The 17,505-nt window shown below is 39.1% G+C and overlaps 1 protein-coding gene across 1 annotated transcript in view; it reads right to left on the bottom strand.

The window, feature by feature from the left end:
• Positions 1-17,505, bottom strand: part of DLGAP1 (DLG associated protein 1) — a gene marked incomplete at its 5' end in the record, with an annotated part of 134,316 nt that overhangs the window by 27,387 nt on the left and 89,424 nt on the right. The window contains one exon of the mRNA XM_083866677.1: positions 401-774. Within this exon, the coding sequence (XP_083722803.1) occupies positions 401-774 (374 nt within the window). The remainder of the gene's footprint in view (positions 1-400; positions 775-17,505) is intronic.

Genomic DNA, 17,505 nt, shown 5'->3' with positions numbered 1-17,505 from the left:
ATAAGCAGCGACAATTAATTCACTGAGGCTGGATGAAAATATTTTTTTGGTGATAGTGTAATGTAAATCATTGTTTTACACATTCCCTTTCAATGATTTAATTCATGCCTTTCTGACCCCCGCTGTGTTATGATTCATAGATTAGTGCTCATGTGTGTAATTTAACAGAGCTGAATAACAAGCAGCACAGAGACTCAAACAAATCTTTGCATCTGATGTATTTATGATAAATTAGGAAAACATCATTAGTACCATGCAGAATGATTATGCTGATGCAAGTTCTGCATAGGTACCTGTCAGGACAAGAAGAAAAATACACAAAACATTGTATAATGAGCCATAAAACAGATGCAGAAATCCAAAACAATGGCAAGCATATAATCCATGTCATGTACTGTACCTGTATTCCAATAGATAAGCATCTGTTTTTCTTGAAGTGATCCTTCTTCCTATCTTCTACTGCAACAGTGGCAATGGTTGTGGTGGTGGTGACAGTGGCAGTATTGTTCCCTACGTGTTGGCTTGCAGGGCCATGGATCTGCGCATTGGCAGCTTCAATAGCAGCTGTCAGTGCCTTCATACTGTCCAGACTTTCTGTGGAGTTGCTAAGTCCAGACTGACTGATGATATCACCCCTCTGTCCATGGCCATCCATGTATGCATCCTGGGCAGACTCTGTGCTGCTCTGGGCTGTGATGGAAATAAAGGGTTTGGTGGTAGTTCTCGGTGGGACTGGAGGTGGCGTCTTCTTGTAGGTGGTGATGCAGGATGACACTGGAAAAAACATACCAGAGTTCTTGTTTTATTGATGCTGCGGGGAAAATGGATGCAAATGTGATATCAAAGCATCAATTAACATGGACAGAACAGAGGTGAGGAGGAAACTGTTAGCCAAAGAGGCCCCAAAAGTCAATCTAAGTGCCATAGTAATGCCTTGCTTATCAGTGTCTTCTATTCCTCTGATGTGAGCGGCAGAATTGGAGGTAGGGCAAATAGGGAGAGAAAGTATCTATTTGCCAAGTTCCTCCTTAGTCTTTTAAGGATTGTTTTCCTCAAGATATTTTCTGCTAACTGTTCTAGGTCCCATGGGAACAAATCCTTCCACCAAAACGTTTGTTCTGCTTATGACTCCCAAACAAGATTCATAAGGATGATAAGTCTCCAACCACTTATCCCAGCTAAACTGTACTTCAAGTAATTTTATTGCAATTGTTTTCTGTCCCTCTCCCCTGTCCTACCACATGCAGAATTTCAAACCACATGAGAGATTTGATTCTCAAATCATCTTTTATCAAAGCTTGTTAGCACTCACTATGCTTGGACTTGTGTATTTCTTTCTATAAAATGTCTCACTGGTTGCACAAACTTATTAAATACTTTGAAATACTTTGTAAGTTGTTGAGGACATATTTAAAAGAACATTTTGCCATGCCTAGTTTCTCACCATACACATCAGTTCTGGAAAAAAAATCACTTGATTTTACACACAGGGAGTTAGTGTTATGAAGTCAATGGCCAAAACCTGTCAGTCAGTGGTAAAGTGTAAGTATAAATGTTTGCAATAACAAAGACTTTAATAAAAATTCACATTTTGAAGGCCATGCTTTCTTTGTAAGTGCTGCTATGTGGAGTTATAAGCTTAGCTTGAGGTTCCCAGGTTAAAACTATTGTTCTGTATACACAGAATTACATACAGAAAGCACTACATGGAGATTAAAACATCTTCCTTTAAGGGTTAGTTGGCGGCTCTGCATTACTGAAGTCCTGGAATGCTTTCAAGGGAGGAAAGAAAGTCCATTAGGAACAAAAAACAACCATGATATGCTCTATTTTTTAACAAAATAAATGCAGGCATGAACCTGTGCAAAGTTCAGACACAAACTTGTTAACATAAATTCTTATTAACAGTAATCATATGGCAAGAAATGATTCATCAGATCATTTTAATTGGCAGACGTCTATGCCACCCACATAAAAGGTAACTCTACTACAGCTGTTCTGCTCTTTGTTTGCTCTGTATCTGCTTGTCGAGCCAGAAGCCATTATGGTATTAATCTGACTAGCTTACATCCATATGCCTCATATCTCCCCATAGCTGTAGGAATAGTTACAGTGTAAAAGGTGTTTCCAGGGCATGAAATCACACGGGATTTTTTTTAAAGGACGCTAGTATAAGTTTCTGATAACATGTCTGAACCCATGTTAAACATGTTGAATGCTAATGGAAAAGAAGAGCGTTTCAGGTAGTGAGGGTTTTGAAACTATGATTCACTTCTGAAGAATCTAACTGAAACCACGGCATCTCTGAGAGAAGAGATGGCTAAAAATGGACTTGTCAAATTTTAACGTTGGGGAAGTGAACAGTTAAAAGGGTTAAAGGTGTTTTATAAAGTGCTCATGACAAGGTCAATACCCGTAACTAACAGAAAGGATGACAGTTTTACAAAGGGGATTATAAATGTTGGGCTGTTTTTCATTGTTTTTGATGCTGTCAAAAAACATTTGTTGTGACAGCACATGCAGGTAAATCAGCTGCTATATTTATCAGCTGCAGATAAACACGGTCATGTACTCCAGGACTCATGGAGAATTCTGGAGGCTGCTGCTTCAGGATACTCCTGAAACACTCCAGGTGGTTCATGGTCTGGAGAATGTTCTCCGAGTTGTGGAAATGCAAACTGAAATTCAGCATGGAAGAATTCAAAGCACACACACACATATCCAGAAAACACTTTGGGAATCTGGTGCCAAACTTGTCTAATAGAGGTTCATGAGCAATGCTACTTTGCAATTCAGCAAAGTAGAAATTCTACCATTTAAAATATGCTAGGAAAGGTCACTGGGGAACTTCTGGGGACATGCCAGCACCTTCAGTACATCCCAGCACGGCACATAAGTATCATTTTTCTTAGTTAGCAGAGCCGGAAATGATAATGAAACACACTTGAAAAGGTGTCTTGGAGAGAGCATCAAAACCAAAGAGCAAGCCTTAACAAGGTCCCCAAATCACTGGGCATCCTGTACTAAAAGAAAGTCATAAGCAACTGTCTATTGACAGCTACCAGCCATGCTCTCTGGACACAGCAGTACAAATACAGAACCCCCTGATTAAGTTGTCTTTCATTCTGTTGGTAAATGTACTCAATGAGGAGTATAATCCACGCCGCAGTGAAAGATGTTTGCAGTCAGCTAATTAAATCTGAAGTTATTCTTAAGAGGGGGGGAGAATTGACAAGTCATACGGTGAAATTGTAAAGACAAATAGCAAAACGTTCTTTTAGCAAGTCAAAACAAATCCTCGGTCTCCCTGGAGTCACGCAGCACATACTGTACAGCTCCAGAGTAGCAGAGTGTGCAAGTCATAAAAGAGCCCCAGGCACTTCATTACTGGAAATGATGTAAGCTCCTGCCGCTCCTCTGCAGAAACGAGACCAAAACAATGCCAGGGCCGCTGTCGGAGGCAGCTGCTCTCAATGCCGAGCGCTCCGAGCTCCAACAAGGAGAGGCTTTCGCTGCAGCAGCTCCTCGTGTGCGCTCGAGTATCCGGCGACCTGTGTCAGGGCAGCCTCAAGGACCTGCGGCTCTTCAAGTGGCCACGGTATTTTGAATGCTAAGCTGCTCGAGAAACGAAACGAGTCCTCCCCCAGAAAAGTGTCAAAACGCTGGCGCTCTCCTTGTGCAGGCAGGAGAGCCCAGGCATTCACTCGGCCGGTGCAGGGAGAGCACATCCAGGAGTTTTGCCCCTGCGGGAGAGGGAGGAGGCGCATCTCTCCAGCAGAGACTGCCCGCCAGGAGCACTCGGAGGGAGAACACCAAAGGATACGAGAAAAAATTGGAGAAATCCTCACTTCACACAGAGGCAACTTTCAAACTATGAAAGCTAGTTCAATTCACATAAGGAAGTGAATTTAAAGGGCTGTATAAATCCCCTGATAAATACGTTCTTGGACATAGATCAAGGAGTGAAGTTCTTTAGAGAAACTGATCTGACTGGAGAGTCAAGTCAAAGCAGTCTCGTGAATCATTAAAATTGTTTAGATATGGAGTTAATCAGAAATCCCTTGTTCTGAATTGCAAAGGTACCCTCAGTTTGACACAACAAAGACTAGTTTCCACACTTTTTTCCAGAGAGCACATGCTGCTGAAGCAGGTACACATTCCTCTCCTAGGGCATTTGCAAGGTTTAATCCAGAAACTAGTTAAGTCATGCACAAGAATTCTCAGCCAGCCAATGCACTTCGAATCAGGCTCAGTTTCCAGTGCATCAGTCTTCCAAGTTATGCTCTCCTTTTCCTTTTGATCTTTACCCTATTTCTGTGGACTGCCTTCAGGTTACAATTTAATCCCAAATACCTAGTGAAAAAAACCCACTTTCTCCAGATTAAAAAAAAAAAAAGAAAGAAAAAGAAGAAGCCACATTTTTTTGTCTTCCTAGCCAGTATTTCCAAACAACTAGCTCATGGGACAGGAATTTGGAACAGGGAGTGTCAACCACCCAGTTCAGAAGGAAGTCTAATGATAAAAAAAAAATAATTCCAGATTGCATAATAATAAAGGCTTGAATTTGAATGTTTCATTGTAAGAGTACTTCATTTGTTTAAACATGCTCACTAGGGGAGATGAGCCCTCAGGAACAAACACCAGCATGCAAACACAAATTTTTAACTGAGTGAATGGGTGCTCAGGACAACACCAGGCAGATTAATATTTGTGAAGGGATCAAATTCACACAGTGCTTTGAACAGTTCAAGTGATGAGACACATCAGTAATATTTTTCTAATGTGGCAGTTTTATATAAACTTGATTAGAAATAATAATAAAATATGCAAATTTAAAATTAAATAACATAATAGTGTTTCTTTTGAGAAAAAGCAGGAACTCCACAGTTTGAAAAGAGTAACAAGGGCCACAACTTTCTCAGCACAAGAAAGATGTGGACCTGTTGGAAGTGGGTCCAGAGGAGGGCCATGAAGATGATCAGTTGGTTGAAGCACCTCTCCTGTGAAGACAGGCTCAGAGAACTGGGGATGTTTAGCCTGGAGAAGATGCCATGGAGGCCTCACTGTGGCCTTCCAGTATCTTAAGAAGGAGGGAGAGGGATTTTTTATATGAGCAGATAGTGACAGGACAAGGGCAGTGGTTTTAAACTGAAAGGGGGCAGGGTTAAATTAGATGCTAAGCAGAAATTTACTCAAAGGGTGGTGAGGAACGGGAGGTCGCCCAGAGAACTTATGGATGTGCCACCCATGGAAGTGCTCAAGGCCAGGCTGGATGGGACCCTGAGTAACCTGGTCCTGTGAGTGCTGTTCCTGCCCATGGCACAGGGATTGGAATGAGATGATCTTTAAGATTGCTTTCAACCCAAACCATTCTATGAGTCAATGATTCTAACTTGTACACAACTAAGTATGAGGATAAAAAGCAGTTGTTCTTCCATGCTGCACAGATCAGTCTTCTGATTTACTGTCTGTTAAATGGGTGTGTTAACAGTGGTGCCCTTGCACCTCACACAACTGCCACACAAAACACGGGCATAGGCAGATCTCAGCAGACCTAAGCTTCAGTGCTGCAGTCTCTGGGTTTAGAGGTCAGTGCTTGATTTGGCTTGTTAGACTCAAACCATACACTTATTTCCTTATTTTTTGAGATTTGGGGGGAATGCTTGAAAGTAGGGTTTCAGATCCTGTATTGTTATTTTTACATGCAAAAAATTGCTATGAAAACAAAGCATGCATTTTCTTAATAAAAAACTAAGCAGATGGTTTCTGAGGATGTAGAGAATTACTATTAGAAAACTGAAGCAAAGATTTTTATAAGAAGTTTTAAACTGCCTGAGGGAATAATACCACAGTGAGTTATGGATGTCATTATCCCAAATGAGAACTACTGAAATCTAGATACTACACCACCAGGAATTCTGCCAAGGCCATGCTTTTTCCAGACCTCCCTCACTGCCAAGCTGATACCTTATTTGATGAAAGCCTAAGCTTCACTGGCTTAGGGAACAGGCAAAACATGTAACTAAAATCCTGCAGAAATTTATACAAACTATTTAAACTATTTTTACAGCACATAATAACACCACAGACTTAATATCCCATGTACTCAGAAGTTTAAAGATGTTGCTGATGACCTTTTTATAAGTCTGGACATTTTTGTTTGCAAGTAGGGTGCCTCCAGCTTCCCAGCTGGATACAGTGAAGGATCTCCTGAAGGTGAGACTAAATATGGCTCATCCTGCATCTCAAATGAATTGAGTTGGAAAATCTGCATGTGCATACCCAGTGGATGACAGGTGAATATTTCTCCAGCAGATTTTTTTTTCTCCTTTTAATTTCTTCTGCTGGAAGCTGCTGATGCCAGTCAGAAGCTTAATTGCTATCCCAGGGAAGCTGAATTATTTGCAGAGAACAGGTGAGACAGCCAAAGGTGTCTGCTAAATGCAGTTTATCACTAGGCTATTATCACAAATTATGTAGGCACTGACAAAATCCAGGGCATGTAGGCTTCCTAGGAGAGCCACTTCACTCCTCGTACTGCACAGCCACTGCTGAACTTCTCTCTCTGTAAAGATGACCAGTACATTAACAGCACACAACTTAAGCAACTCAACTCTTGTGGTCCAAAAGTCAGGAGTCTATAAACAACGGAATGTCTGGAAAAAAGATTTCACATTAACTGAATGTTATTACCCAGAGTGGATCACTGATGGCTTTTAATATTTAACTCCCAAAACTTGTGAACTTTACCGGTGTCAAGCAATTAGCACTTGGCTCCATTTATAGCTGTATGCACACAGGTATCATATATACTTGCTCAAATTCAGTCAGGCCGAGAGAAATCAGAAGAGAAACAGTTTTGGCTTTGCCCCTAATCTCTGGCTAAAAACAAAGTATCTGGAAAAACATCACCAAAGAACTTCATGGACAAGGATGTGAGTCTGTTCAGGGCAGAGTCTCTCCTGTAGATCTGAAGATTCAAATGCTTTAGTAGAGTCATGGTAGGTCTCTGATACAGAATATCAACCACTACATGCAGTGAAACATGATGAAGGAAAAGAGAAAAGAAAAACAATACAGCAGAGTGGTCTTTTTTAGTCAGCGTGTGAATTATTTACCATCTTTTCACGCATATAGCACTTTTTTCTGGGAAAATTGGGGAAAGTCTGCTTGCTCTGTTGCTTAAACTAAGTCTAGCAAACCATTCAAATGCTTTCTGCATTTTACCAAAACTTTATGTCCCCCCATACTGGAGCAGTAATGGAAAACATGAAACCTTTTAACTTTAGATAAAAATAGGGTACTTAAAAATAATTTATGTTTCAGAATTTATATGTCATAAATCATCATGGTAATAAATTAATAAGCTTTCTGAATATCAGTACTTTAATTTTGTAAAAGGCATTTATGGAAAACAAAGAAAACCTTGTGAAATATGTGAGTTTATCCTACTTACATCAAGAATGTGTAACAGTAAATAAATGTAATCATATTCAGCTTAATGAAATCAGATTCTTTTCCTATATATTTTCCAGAAAGCAACTTCACTGGCACTTTGATATAACACTTTGTTATGTGTTACTGCAGCACTGTCGAGTTCCAGAATTTGCATCTTTTCCCCTTGGCAATACTGTTAATAAAACAAAATGGGCTATTTTTTAAAAATGTGGGCTTGTGCTAACCAAATACAGACACATCTATGTAAACAGATCTTTAAGTAAAAGCACAGTACAAGAACCAAACCCAAGATTTTCAGAAACACAGGGAGTTGAACTATCTGCAAGTATCTAGTCACTGTAATTAGAAGACATATTTAGAAGTTTTCAAATCTGAGCATGCTCTGAAAAACCATCACTTCTTTGCCTACCAAGTAATGGTTGAATGCAAAGACTTTGTCTACAAGTGCACACTGCAAGTTCCTGGTGCTAATAACTCAAAAACCTGTCTCTTCTTTATATTTCTAAACCAATTTTGGATTCTTGAAAACCTCACACAAAAACCTAATTTCCACACTGTATCAGCAGCTCTTTCAACATGCCAGAAGTCAGTGCGCCATAGTGGAGCCCACACATCCCACTGTGTTTGGGATGTCACTGTAGGTGCTATTTCTTGAAATTACCATGTAGTAGTACTACCAATAGTAGTAACTACTGGTGCTGGCCATATTAATACATTCTTGTATATATGCTATCCCTTCAGTTACAGAAGAAATGGTTAATATCTGAACATCCAGGAGGTTTAAACCCCATCAAACCTCAAGAAACATCAAGGCAGACGTGTGGTCAGAACCAAGCTCACATGTAAGTAACAATCTCCTGACCTTTATTGAAGCAAGTACTGTGTGATGTGCCTTCCTTCACAGCTTGTTTAAGAAGAACTGCATTTTGTCCTTCCTGAGCCTCTGCTGCCAATGTCTCCTCCTTTCATAGTGGCAGAATGATGATAAAACAAGTTTACCAATCAGTCATTTTAGGAGGAGCTTGTCACAAATTTGATTGAGAAATTGCAAGCTGAAATTGTATAGTTCTTGTCACAGGTCGGACTAAAGAATAATTAGGATCCTCCCCTTCTGAATCCCTGAATCCCAGAAACCAACCTGTGACTTAAGCAAGTCAATTCTCTCTAAGTAATCTGATCATGTAACATTTAAATTACCTAGGTATTAATGTTGCATCACTATTTTTAACACTGTGGCAAGCATTTTCTTTTAAGCTTTTCATTGCAGGTAACTTTCAAAAGACAACACTTGGCTGGGGTACTGAAATTTCAAAGTGTGATTTCCATATAAGAAAAAATGTCTATAAAAGTTGTTCCCTCTTCCTCAATCTGGAAATGTACTTTCTTTTTTTGCTGCTGATGTTAGCAAGAAAACACGTTTCTACTGGTTTTTACCCCCAGTGGTTTTCTGAATACTTAATAAACTTAAGGTAGGGTAAGCAGAATTCTGTATTATTGTACACATTGGTATCAAGCTGGTCTCACAGAATTTGATTAGTGATGCATCCAAATTGGCTTAGAAATTAATTAGTTTAAATTGCTGCAAACCCACCCCTGATGTGGACATATTTAGAAGTGAATATAACTGTTAATGTATTTTATTAAACTTAAATGAAAATGAAGGAAATAGAGTAATTCTTTCAAATAATTCATTGCAGTTAACTGCATCAGTTAAATGATTTTAAAGTGATTTCCTTTTATGCCATGGTGTACAAATAAGCTGTATATTGTTATCAGTTATATCCATTTGAATCCAGTATAAACTGTGTAAGTATCATTTAACCCAGTAAGAATTTGTGAAATTTAATTTTCTGGGTCATAATCAGTTTTCAGGGTTGCTGTATTTGAGTTCAGTTGTGCCTGCATGGTTTGCTTACTTTTATAGCTGGGATTTTTTTTTTTTTTAAACTACACTAAACCAGAGAACACAATAAACAGGCATTGTTCTTAAATATATACATACATATACATATATATATAATAGATATATAAAATACAGTTACATACACATATAGGACAGTTATATTCATCCAGTCATTAGGGGCTGGTGTACACAGCAAATAAAGAAATGTAGGTACACCAGCTTTGCATGTTATTCAACCCTAAGGCCGTTCAGAAGATTTTAAGAAATCAAGAAACTCATTGCTCTGACATACACTATTCAAATGCATTTAACACAGCCTATATGAAGTGAGATTTACTATTTTTGCACAATAGCCACCTACTTTATTAATCAAACTACTTTATGATGCTGCTGAGTATAGGCTGGTAAAACCAATGCAGGTACAACAGCACACTATGTTATTCTCATAGATAAAACCCTTATAAACATAACTGTAGAAAACCAGGTTTGAGGAAGAAAAGTATCACGTGCCTATTGAGCAAGAACATCTGTTCAGACAGGGAAGTACTGACTTGTTTTCAAGCAGCCAGTACTGCATTTTTCAGCACACTTATCGCTTTTGGGCTGTTCCAATCCAAGCAGGAATGTCTAAAACAACCAAGTTATGCTCATGTATTTCCTAAAAAATCCAAACCAAAACCAAAGGCAAGAGCTGCTTGCTGCAGGAAGAAGGGGAGGAAGAAGGAAAATAACATCTAAATCTGTGCTCCAGGCTGAACGGTGACTTGTCACCTGAGAGAGAGAATTATGCCCCAGCTCAAAAGTTCTGCCTCTGCTGATAAGGTTATCAGATGACCTGCGAAAAGTCACCTGTCAGGGCAGATCCTCTGGCACTGTGGGGGAAAATCCAATCCCATCTCAAATGAAGAGGAAATGTAGACAAAGTGTTTAGACAAGAAATTATACTTATCTTTGGCCTAATTTCAGGTAAAATAGCAAAACAGAGACTTGAGAATGTCAGCACTTTTCTTGAATTAACTTGAAAAAAACTGAATTGTTTGGTGAACAATGCATATGAAAAATATGTTTGAAATACACATTTGGTGTTGAGAGGAATCCAAATCTACACCAAACCCTGATTTCTATCCACTCATTTTACATTCAAATGAACAAGTTACATCCTTGCTCAGTGACAGGGCTGAGGTCACCATGAGTGACCTCATCCTTTCAGCTGTTTGCTTGTTTTTATGACAAGGGTCCTACTTAATAATGCAACAAGTCAGCTGAAAATACTCTCGGTGTGAAAAATTCCTCACGATCAGCCCAAGTCCCCTGAGCACAAAAAATAGACATCTCATTTACAGTCATTGCAGTGTAGAGATAAGAGCATTTCAATAAATCTGAACACAAAAATCACTTATTGTTGGGAGTCCTGAGCCAGCACCCAGAAGACATTTAGATACAGAAGGACTGTAGCCCTGGCATGCCTGAAAGAGGACAGACCAGTCTTGTGTGACTTTTAAGCAAGGTTTCAGTGAAAGACAGTGCAATTTCTTTTCACATAGTTCTCAATTTATTAAAAAAATGGCTGTAATACAGATTCAGAGTTTGAAGGAGATGTCAGACACAACCCCCTGTATCTTCCTTGGAGACACTAACTGCATGCCTGATAGTAGTCTAACAACTTTTTTCCTCTTTTTTTTTGTTCATTTCTTTTTTATTAAAAAAAAAAATTAAAAAATCACTCCAGTAGAGGTGGAAAATTTAAAACTTGCCATCATGATCCTGAAAACCTGAATTTGTGCCATATCATTCCAGTGGCAAAAATAATGCATTTATTTTACAAAATTTCCACAAAGACAAGAAGCACTGTCACAGTATAGAACCATGAGAATAAACTCTACTTTCTCCAAACCAATTTTATTTTGCACTTACAGTTTACTTTAGCAAGAGATTTTGGAATTAGTTGTCATCATTAGCACTCTCCTTTTCTCTAACTCCTAGACAGCAAAATAACTTTAGCATTTCTCACCTTTGCTTAAAAGTAAAAAAATGAATAATGCATTTTGTAGTGACTTAGCTAAAAGATAAACTCAGACATTCTGGGTACGGTAAGTCAAAAGGTAGACCCAGGACACCTATTTGAGACATAAGAAGAGAAAGCAAGCAAGCCCAAACAAATTTTGACACTTCAAATTACTTAGACCTTTTGAATCTTTAGACTACATAAATCCTTTCTGTAGATCACAAAGCCAATAGAAAAATCTTTGACATGCCAACAAAATGAATCCTACAAATCCATGCAATTTCACATGCACATAGCTAACACTCCAGACCTCTCAGTACATGAAATGCAGGAAAGATCAAATTTATTACCAAGGCTCCAGTTTTGGGGTTTTCTCCCTACAGTTTCCTGCTCCAGCCTGAAACTTCCTCTTCTTAGTCATCCCTCCAATAAGGCCCTTTTATCACACCCCCATATTACCCAGACAGGCCTGGTATTTATTTTGGATTGGAAATCCATTTCTGAGACTCTACTGGGTAAACCCAAATCTCTGACTGAGGATGCTATCACAGGCTTAGAGGATGTGAAAGAAAGAGGAAGAAATCAAGTCTGGATCCTCTTGTACAAATTGTCAATTAAAAATAAATAAGTATATAAATAAATACAACACACTAACACAAATAGCTGCAAAGGTTGGTCAAAACCAAGGATGCCAAGCAGAGCAACTCCCAGCCTGGTTCAACTCAGGCTGTTTTGTTCATCTTTGCTTTGCTTGAAAACCTTTCTATGACCTCAATTTCTGTTTGCACGGATGTTTGAAGAATGTCTGTGTTAACACCAGCACCTTTATCTGCCTGGTTAACATGTGGTCATTCGTCATTTGTTCTCATCAAATTACAGAGTCTGAGCAGCATCACTGTCAAATGCCAATCACTGAGCACAAAAAGCAAATAATTAAAATGGACAGATGATGAATAATCCACAGGCCAGGGTCTGCTTTTCCTAAACTGCCTATTAATGAAGGAAAAACAAATACACGTGTAATAATGACAACTGCTCACAAACAACTTGTGAACTGGAAAAAAAAAATTCAAGATTAAAATCAGTTCTAGTGAGTAAATCAGTCAGCTCTTATTACTAACAATATTAATATCATTTACTTTTTATCACAGGAGATGTAAGAGGATACACAGAATGTGCCTAGCTCTAGGTCACAGCAGCATCATCCAGGGCTGCACTGCACCCAGCTGAGAGGATGGGCTGAGGCTAGTTGGATGCTTTCCAGAAGAGCTATTACTCTGGAGTAATTATGCATTTTGGAAATATAAACCGAATCACGACACCCCTGTTTTTTATTTGAGATTAAGGGTATCCAGATGAAGAGCTATTGTGGAATAACCACAGTACTTTTGGAGAATTTCCAGAGTTAGAGAGACTTTACTGCTAAGAAGTACAGTACATTGAGCCAGCAGTCTTCTCCCACAATCTTTGTTTTCTTCAGAGTCTGTCAAAGGTCAGGCAGGTCTGACTCCCTTCAGCTTTAAAGACTAAATAGGGCAATATTCAAGATACTTTGGCTGAGTGACTTGGGTGAAGAAAACAGCAGTAAAGTGTGTGCATGAACTTGTTTCTGTCTAAGGTTTCTCAGGGCACGGACTCCCCTACCTGCACAATGGTTAGAAAAAGCATGAACAAATACATTTTAATGATTTCAAAGCAGCTTATTACACATACAGCATCATTCTTTTGTGTCTAAGACTGCTGTATAATTCACATACGCCAGGAGTGAAATATACTCAAAAATGAAGAGAAACTTTCTTAGCAGTTTTCCTGAATTTAGTGCTTAGTCCTGTGGGTGAGTCATATTTTTCTTGTTATCCCATTCAGTTGACTTTTCTATACATGTGTTGAATGTGCTATGTATTAACAGCCAAGTAGGCCACCACAGCAGTTTTCTTTGAGATTGGGAACCTGCTGATTTGACCTGCTTATCAAGAGAAAAATGTCATCTCAACAGGACAAGATTGTTTCGTATTTCTCCCTATTTTCTTCTTGTGAGCAATTTTTTAACCCCCTAGAGCCAAGTAAAAATTCACCAGTCTAGGATTTGTTTTTCCTTTTTTCTTATATTCTAATAATTTTACATAATTAAAAGAAATAGAAATAATTTTCTTTACATAAAAGTTTAGAATGGAAGTTGGAAAGGCATACCCTTAATGCACTGTATACATGCCTATGTGGAATCCCTTTGTGCCTATTTTTAAGCATATCAAGTGGAATTTGGACTCTTATAAGGCAAAACAAATACCTATTTATGAATAACTCTATAATGATAAAAGAAAAGGTGCAAAACCTTTCAAGAGAAATAATTTCAATAATTATAATTTCAAACCTTGCCACATTTACACAACAGAATGGAAGTGGTCTGTTGGGCACAGAATTATAGAATCATGAAGGTTGGAGACGATCTTCAAGATCAAGTCCAACCTTCAACACAATACCACCCATTAAAACTGTATCAGGAAGTGCCACATCTGCTTGGTTTTTGAACATTCCAGGGATGGTGACAGGGATAGCTTCCCTAGGGAGCCTGTTCCATTGCTTAGCATGTTAAGAGTTCTTCAGGATGGAAAGCACTATTCACTCTAGTTTAAGTTAGCATTACAGTTTGTGTCCTAAGCTGCTCTGAAATGTTCCAGAGCCTTCTTTTCCTCATTTCCACTTTTACAAGTTAAAAGTAAGACCTCCTAGATTAGCATCACTAAGGAGATCTGAGCACACGTTACTTCACTCTCCCTTATAAATGACATGTTGTCAAAAGAAAAAAATGGGTTAAAAAGGCTATATTTCACGTTTTTTAGACTGCTGTTTGCCACTTGATTAAGAACTGTGCTTCCCATGACCTTCTACAGCCTGCCATGTGTGAAATGCATCCTACGTGACAATTTTAACATCAGTTGCATCATTAACACATGTTCCTGACTGCACAGTTTTTCTGCACTTTGCCAGATGAGGCAGAGGCTAGATGAATTGTTACTGTGCACATGCAGTTTTCTAATAAAAACAATATGGCATTATTGCTCTTGGAAGCACATTTGGAAAATCTTACCCCATGCTGTATAACACACATCAGGGTGACAGGTGGGCGAGGCAATACGCGTGGGGCAAGGAAGAGGAGCCCACAAGGACAATAAATACCTGTGTGCTTGTACATGCCTGAACACATCAATACAGCCACCCATGCATACACTACAAAGCTATGTTCATCTTCAACTCTGCCTCTGAGTTTTGCTTTTCTTCTCATCTTGCATGATGCAACAAATTTCAAGGCATGCTTTTCTCGCAAGCTTCGATTTGTATCCTTGGAGTTTTTTTATGGGATGCTCCTTTTGGGTAGCATTCCTCAGCATATGACACTGGGCACAGCTTTCATATTAAGTCCCAAATTATACTGTAACACTGACTATGCAGACTCAAGTCCCAACACTAAATAAAAACACATAGAACTTGCAGTAATAAAAAGGCTAAAACCTCAAAACTAAAATGCTATAGGAAGTGAGCAGAAGAGCTTCAAAGGTTTGTCCAGTGTCCTGGGCCTTTCTAGATGAGGATGAATCTGCCCAGGTGATCCTTTTCCACAGACAAACTAGGTAAACACCACAGGTTAAAGAAGTGAGTGTCCCCAGCATGAACTGGTTTGGATCCAAATGCAACTTAGTTCCTTGCCAGTTCTTCACTTCACAGAACAGCATATGAAGATACATTCAGAAATGTTTTTTCTTGAAGAAGTTTTCTTCAGCTTTAAAGTAAGTGAACATGCATGTGCATCTATTTTTATAAAGGTGTTACTGGGACAAGGAGGGAATTATAGTTAATAGCACCAGATGTCCTACAGCTTTTTGTCAAAGACAAAACCCCTGCAGCTCAGTTGCTCACTATGGGCTAAAAAAAAAAAAATAAAATTCTCCTTATGAGAAAAATAATGCACATTATTTCACTGCTCAGTCTAACACCAGCCCTATAATTACTGGATTCTCAACTATCTTCCACACTCCCCTTGAGCTATGAATTACAAGGTTTCAGCATATTGGATACTAATACTGTGGCATGATTAGATTACCATTTCCACAGGTTGCCAATGCAGAATAGCTCATCTAAGTATGAATAGATTCATTTACTTGAAAAGAATTTTCTTTACCTTTCAGACTAATCATCTGTGTCTAACACAGAGTAAAAAGAACACAAATTATTTTCAGGCTACCTTCTCTTAGAAAATAAAATGACCTCCCTAGTTTTCACATCCCAGTGTTTGAAGGCATGCAGATGTGAGGGTTTTGCCTAGCTGCTTGGAGGAAAGCTGTTTGCAGAATGCAGATACAGACCTGTTTTCTGTTGTAGATGGAAACCATTAGTCACTAAGGAGGCTACAGCATAATGGAAAGTAGCCATTTTGTGTTCATTTTAGTGCATAGCCTTGGAGGGGAGAAACACACAAATCCATGTAATTTTTGATGAGCTATTGAATAGAATATAAAGACTATAAATATTTTATTAGTCGGTTATGGGTTAAAAAGGTATTTTGCACAGAGTAGATACTTCCCTTTGGAATTCATGAAAACATAACAGCTTTTAACTTGAAATAAAGACCAACATTTGAGGATATTTGTAAACTATTTGCTAAGTAAACATTTAACTGTATGCTCAGAAATGCTCAGATCACCTGTATGCCAGGAACTCCTGTCCTAATGCCATCAAGCAGCTGTAACCCAGCCCAAGGGACAGCCCCTATCACAGCTCTCTCGTGCTGCAAGAACTGCAGGGGAAACAGTCAGGTGAGTTCACTCTACTGTCCATTTAAATAAATGGGTAATGGATCACATGCAACACGCTTGATTTTTTGTGGAAGATGACACACTGCAAGTGGCACCTTTGGTGACCCACCAGCTCCCCTCGCCCACTGTTGATGGGACCCCTGGTTTTGCTAAAATGCATTCACATCCTTGCCCTACACCATGGGATAAAACACACAGATACACACGTTGCCTTCCCAGCTGTTCACATCTTACAAAATTATTGGTGGATGCAAAACGCCAGAGAAATCAGTGAAAACTCACAGGAACTTCCACCAGTGAGCAGCCTTTGTGGGCTATTCCTTGTGTTTGCAAATAAAATACCTGCCACACATTTGTGGCCTGCTTGGCACTCTTCTTGCCTGTGTTTTAACTCGCTGGTTGATGATTTTATTATTTTAATATGGTCTCCAGACCATCTGCAAATCACCACTGCCTTATGATATTTCTCTGCAGTAATTACATTAAAAACCTTGTTAAAAAGGCAAATCTAAACAACTTTGGAGATGCTCAAGGAGAACTACAGATTTCTTCTTGACATGCATCATTATGTAGTTAAAGAACATTCCATGAAACACAAGGATATTTATTATTCAACAGACTACCCTCTGTTACAGCTTAAGCTAGTCTGGAAATAAAAGGACAGCATTATTTAATTAATGATGGTTTTCAAATTACATCCAGAGAAAGAATAGCTGCCTTTTCAGTTTTTGTTAGCCCATATGTAGCCATGTGAGCACTGCTCACAGAAATACTACTCCCTTCTCCCTTGCTCACAAATAGACACATACATTGTTCTCCTGACTTTGTCTTGACTGTTCCTGGAGAGTTTTCCATTCTAACAAGCATGTAGGCAAACAAAAACATGCTTCCTGTAGGAAAAAGAAGCCCTTTACCTCGGGATGTTCACATCTCTCTCTGTCTGTAGGACAAACACTCACTGTGTTTTCTACTGTGGCCCCTGTCCAAGCTTTCTGCCCTTTCCCCAGCCCAGCCTGGCACTGCAGCCTTGCAGATGCTCTTTCTGAGCCTCACTGCCCTCCCCAAACAGGTGTCATTACAGCTGAATTCCTCCTTTCCTACCAACTCTCAGGACACCATATTTTTGCTTCGGAGCTCAATGCATAGTTTGATCATTGGCTGCTTGTGCACCTGCTGTTTTGCTTTCTATAACAACACAGCAAATATCACCCTCTTTGTCCAGAAGGATAAAGTCCCTGCCTAAGTGCCTACTCATTGCAGAGTATGCACAAAATGCCTGGAGTTTTCCAACATGCTGTTAGTGTCCTGTTGCAGTACTGTCTGTCTGA

Source organism: Zosterops lateralis (genome assembly GCF_965231275.1).
Source record: "Zosterops lateralis genome assembly, chromosome: 1".
Classification (NCBI taxonomy): domain Eukaryota; kingdom Metazoa; phylum Chordata; class Aves; order Passeriformes; family Zosteropidae; genus Zosterops; species Zosterops lateralis.
This window is presented reverse-complemented; position numbering and strand designations above follow the sequence as displayed.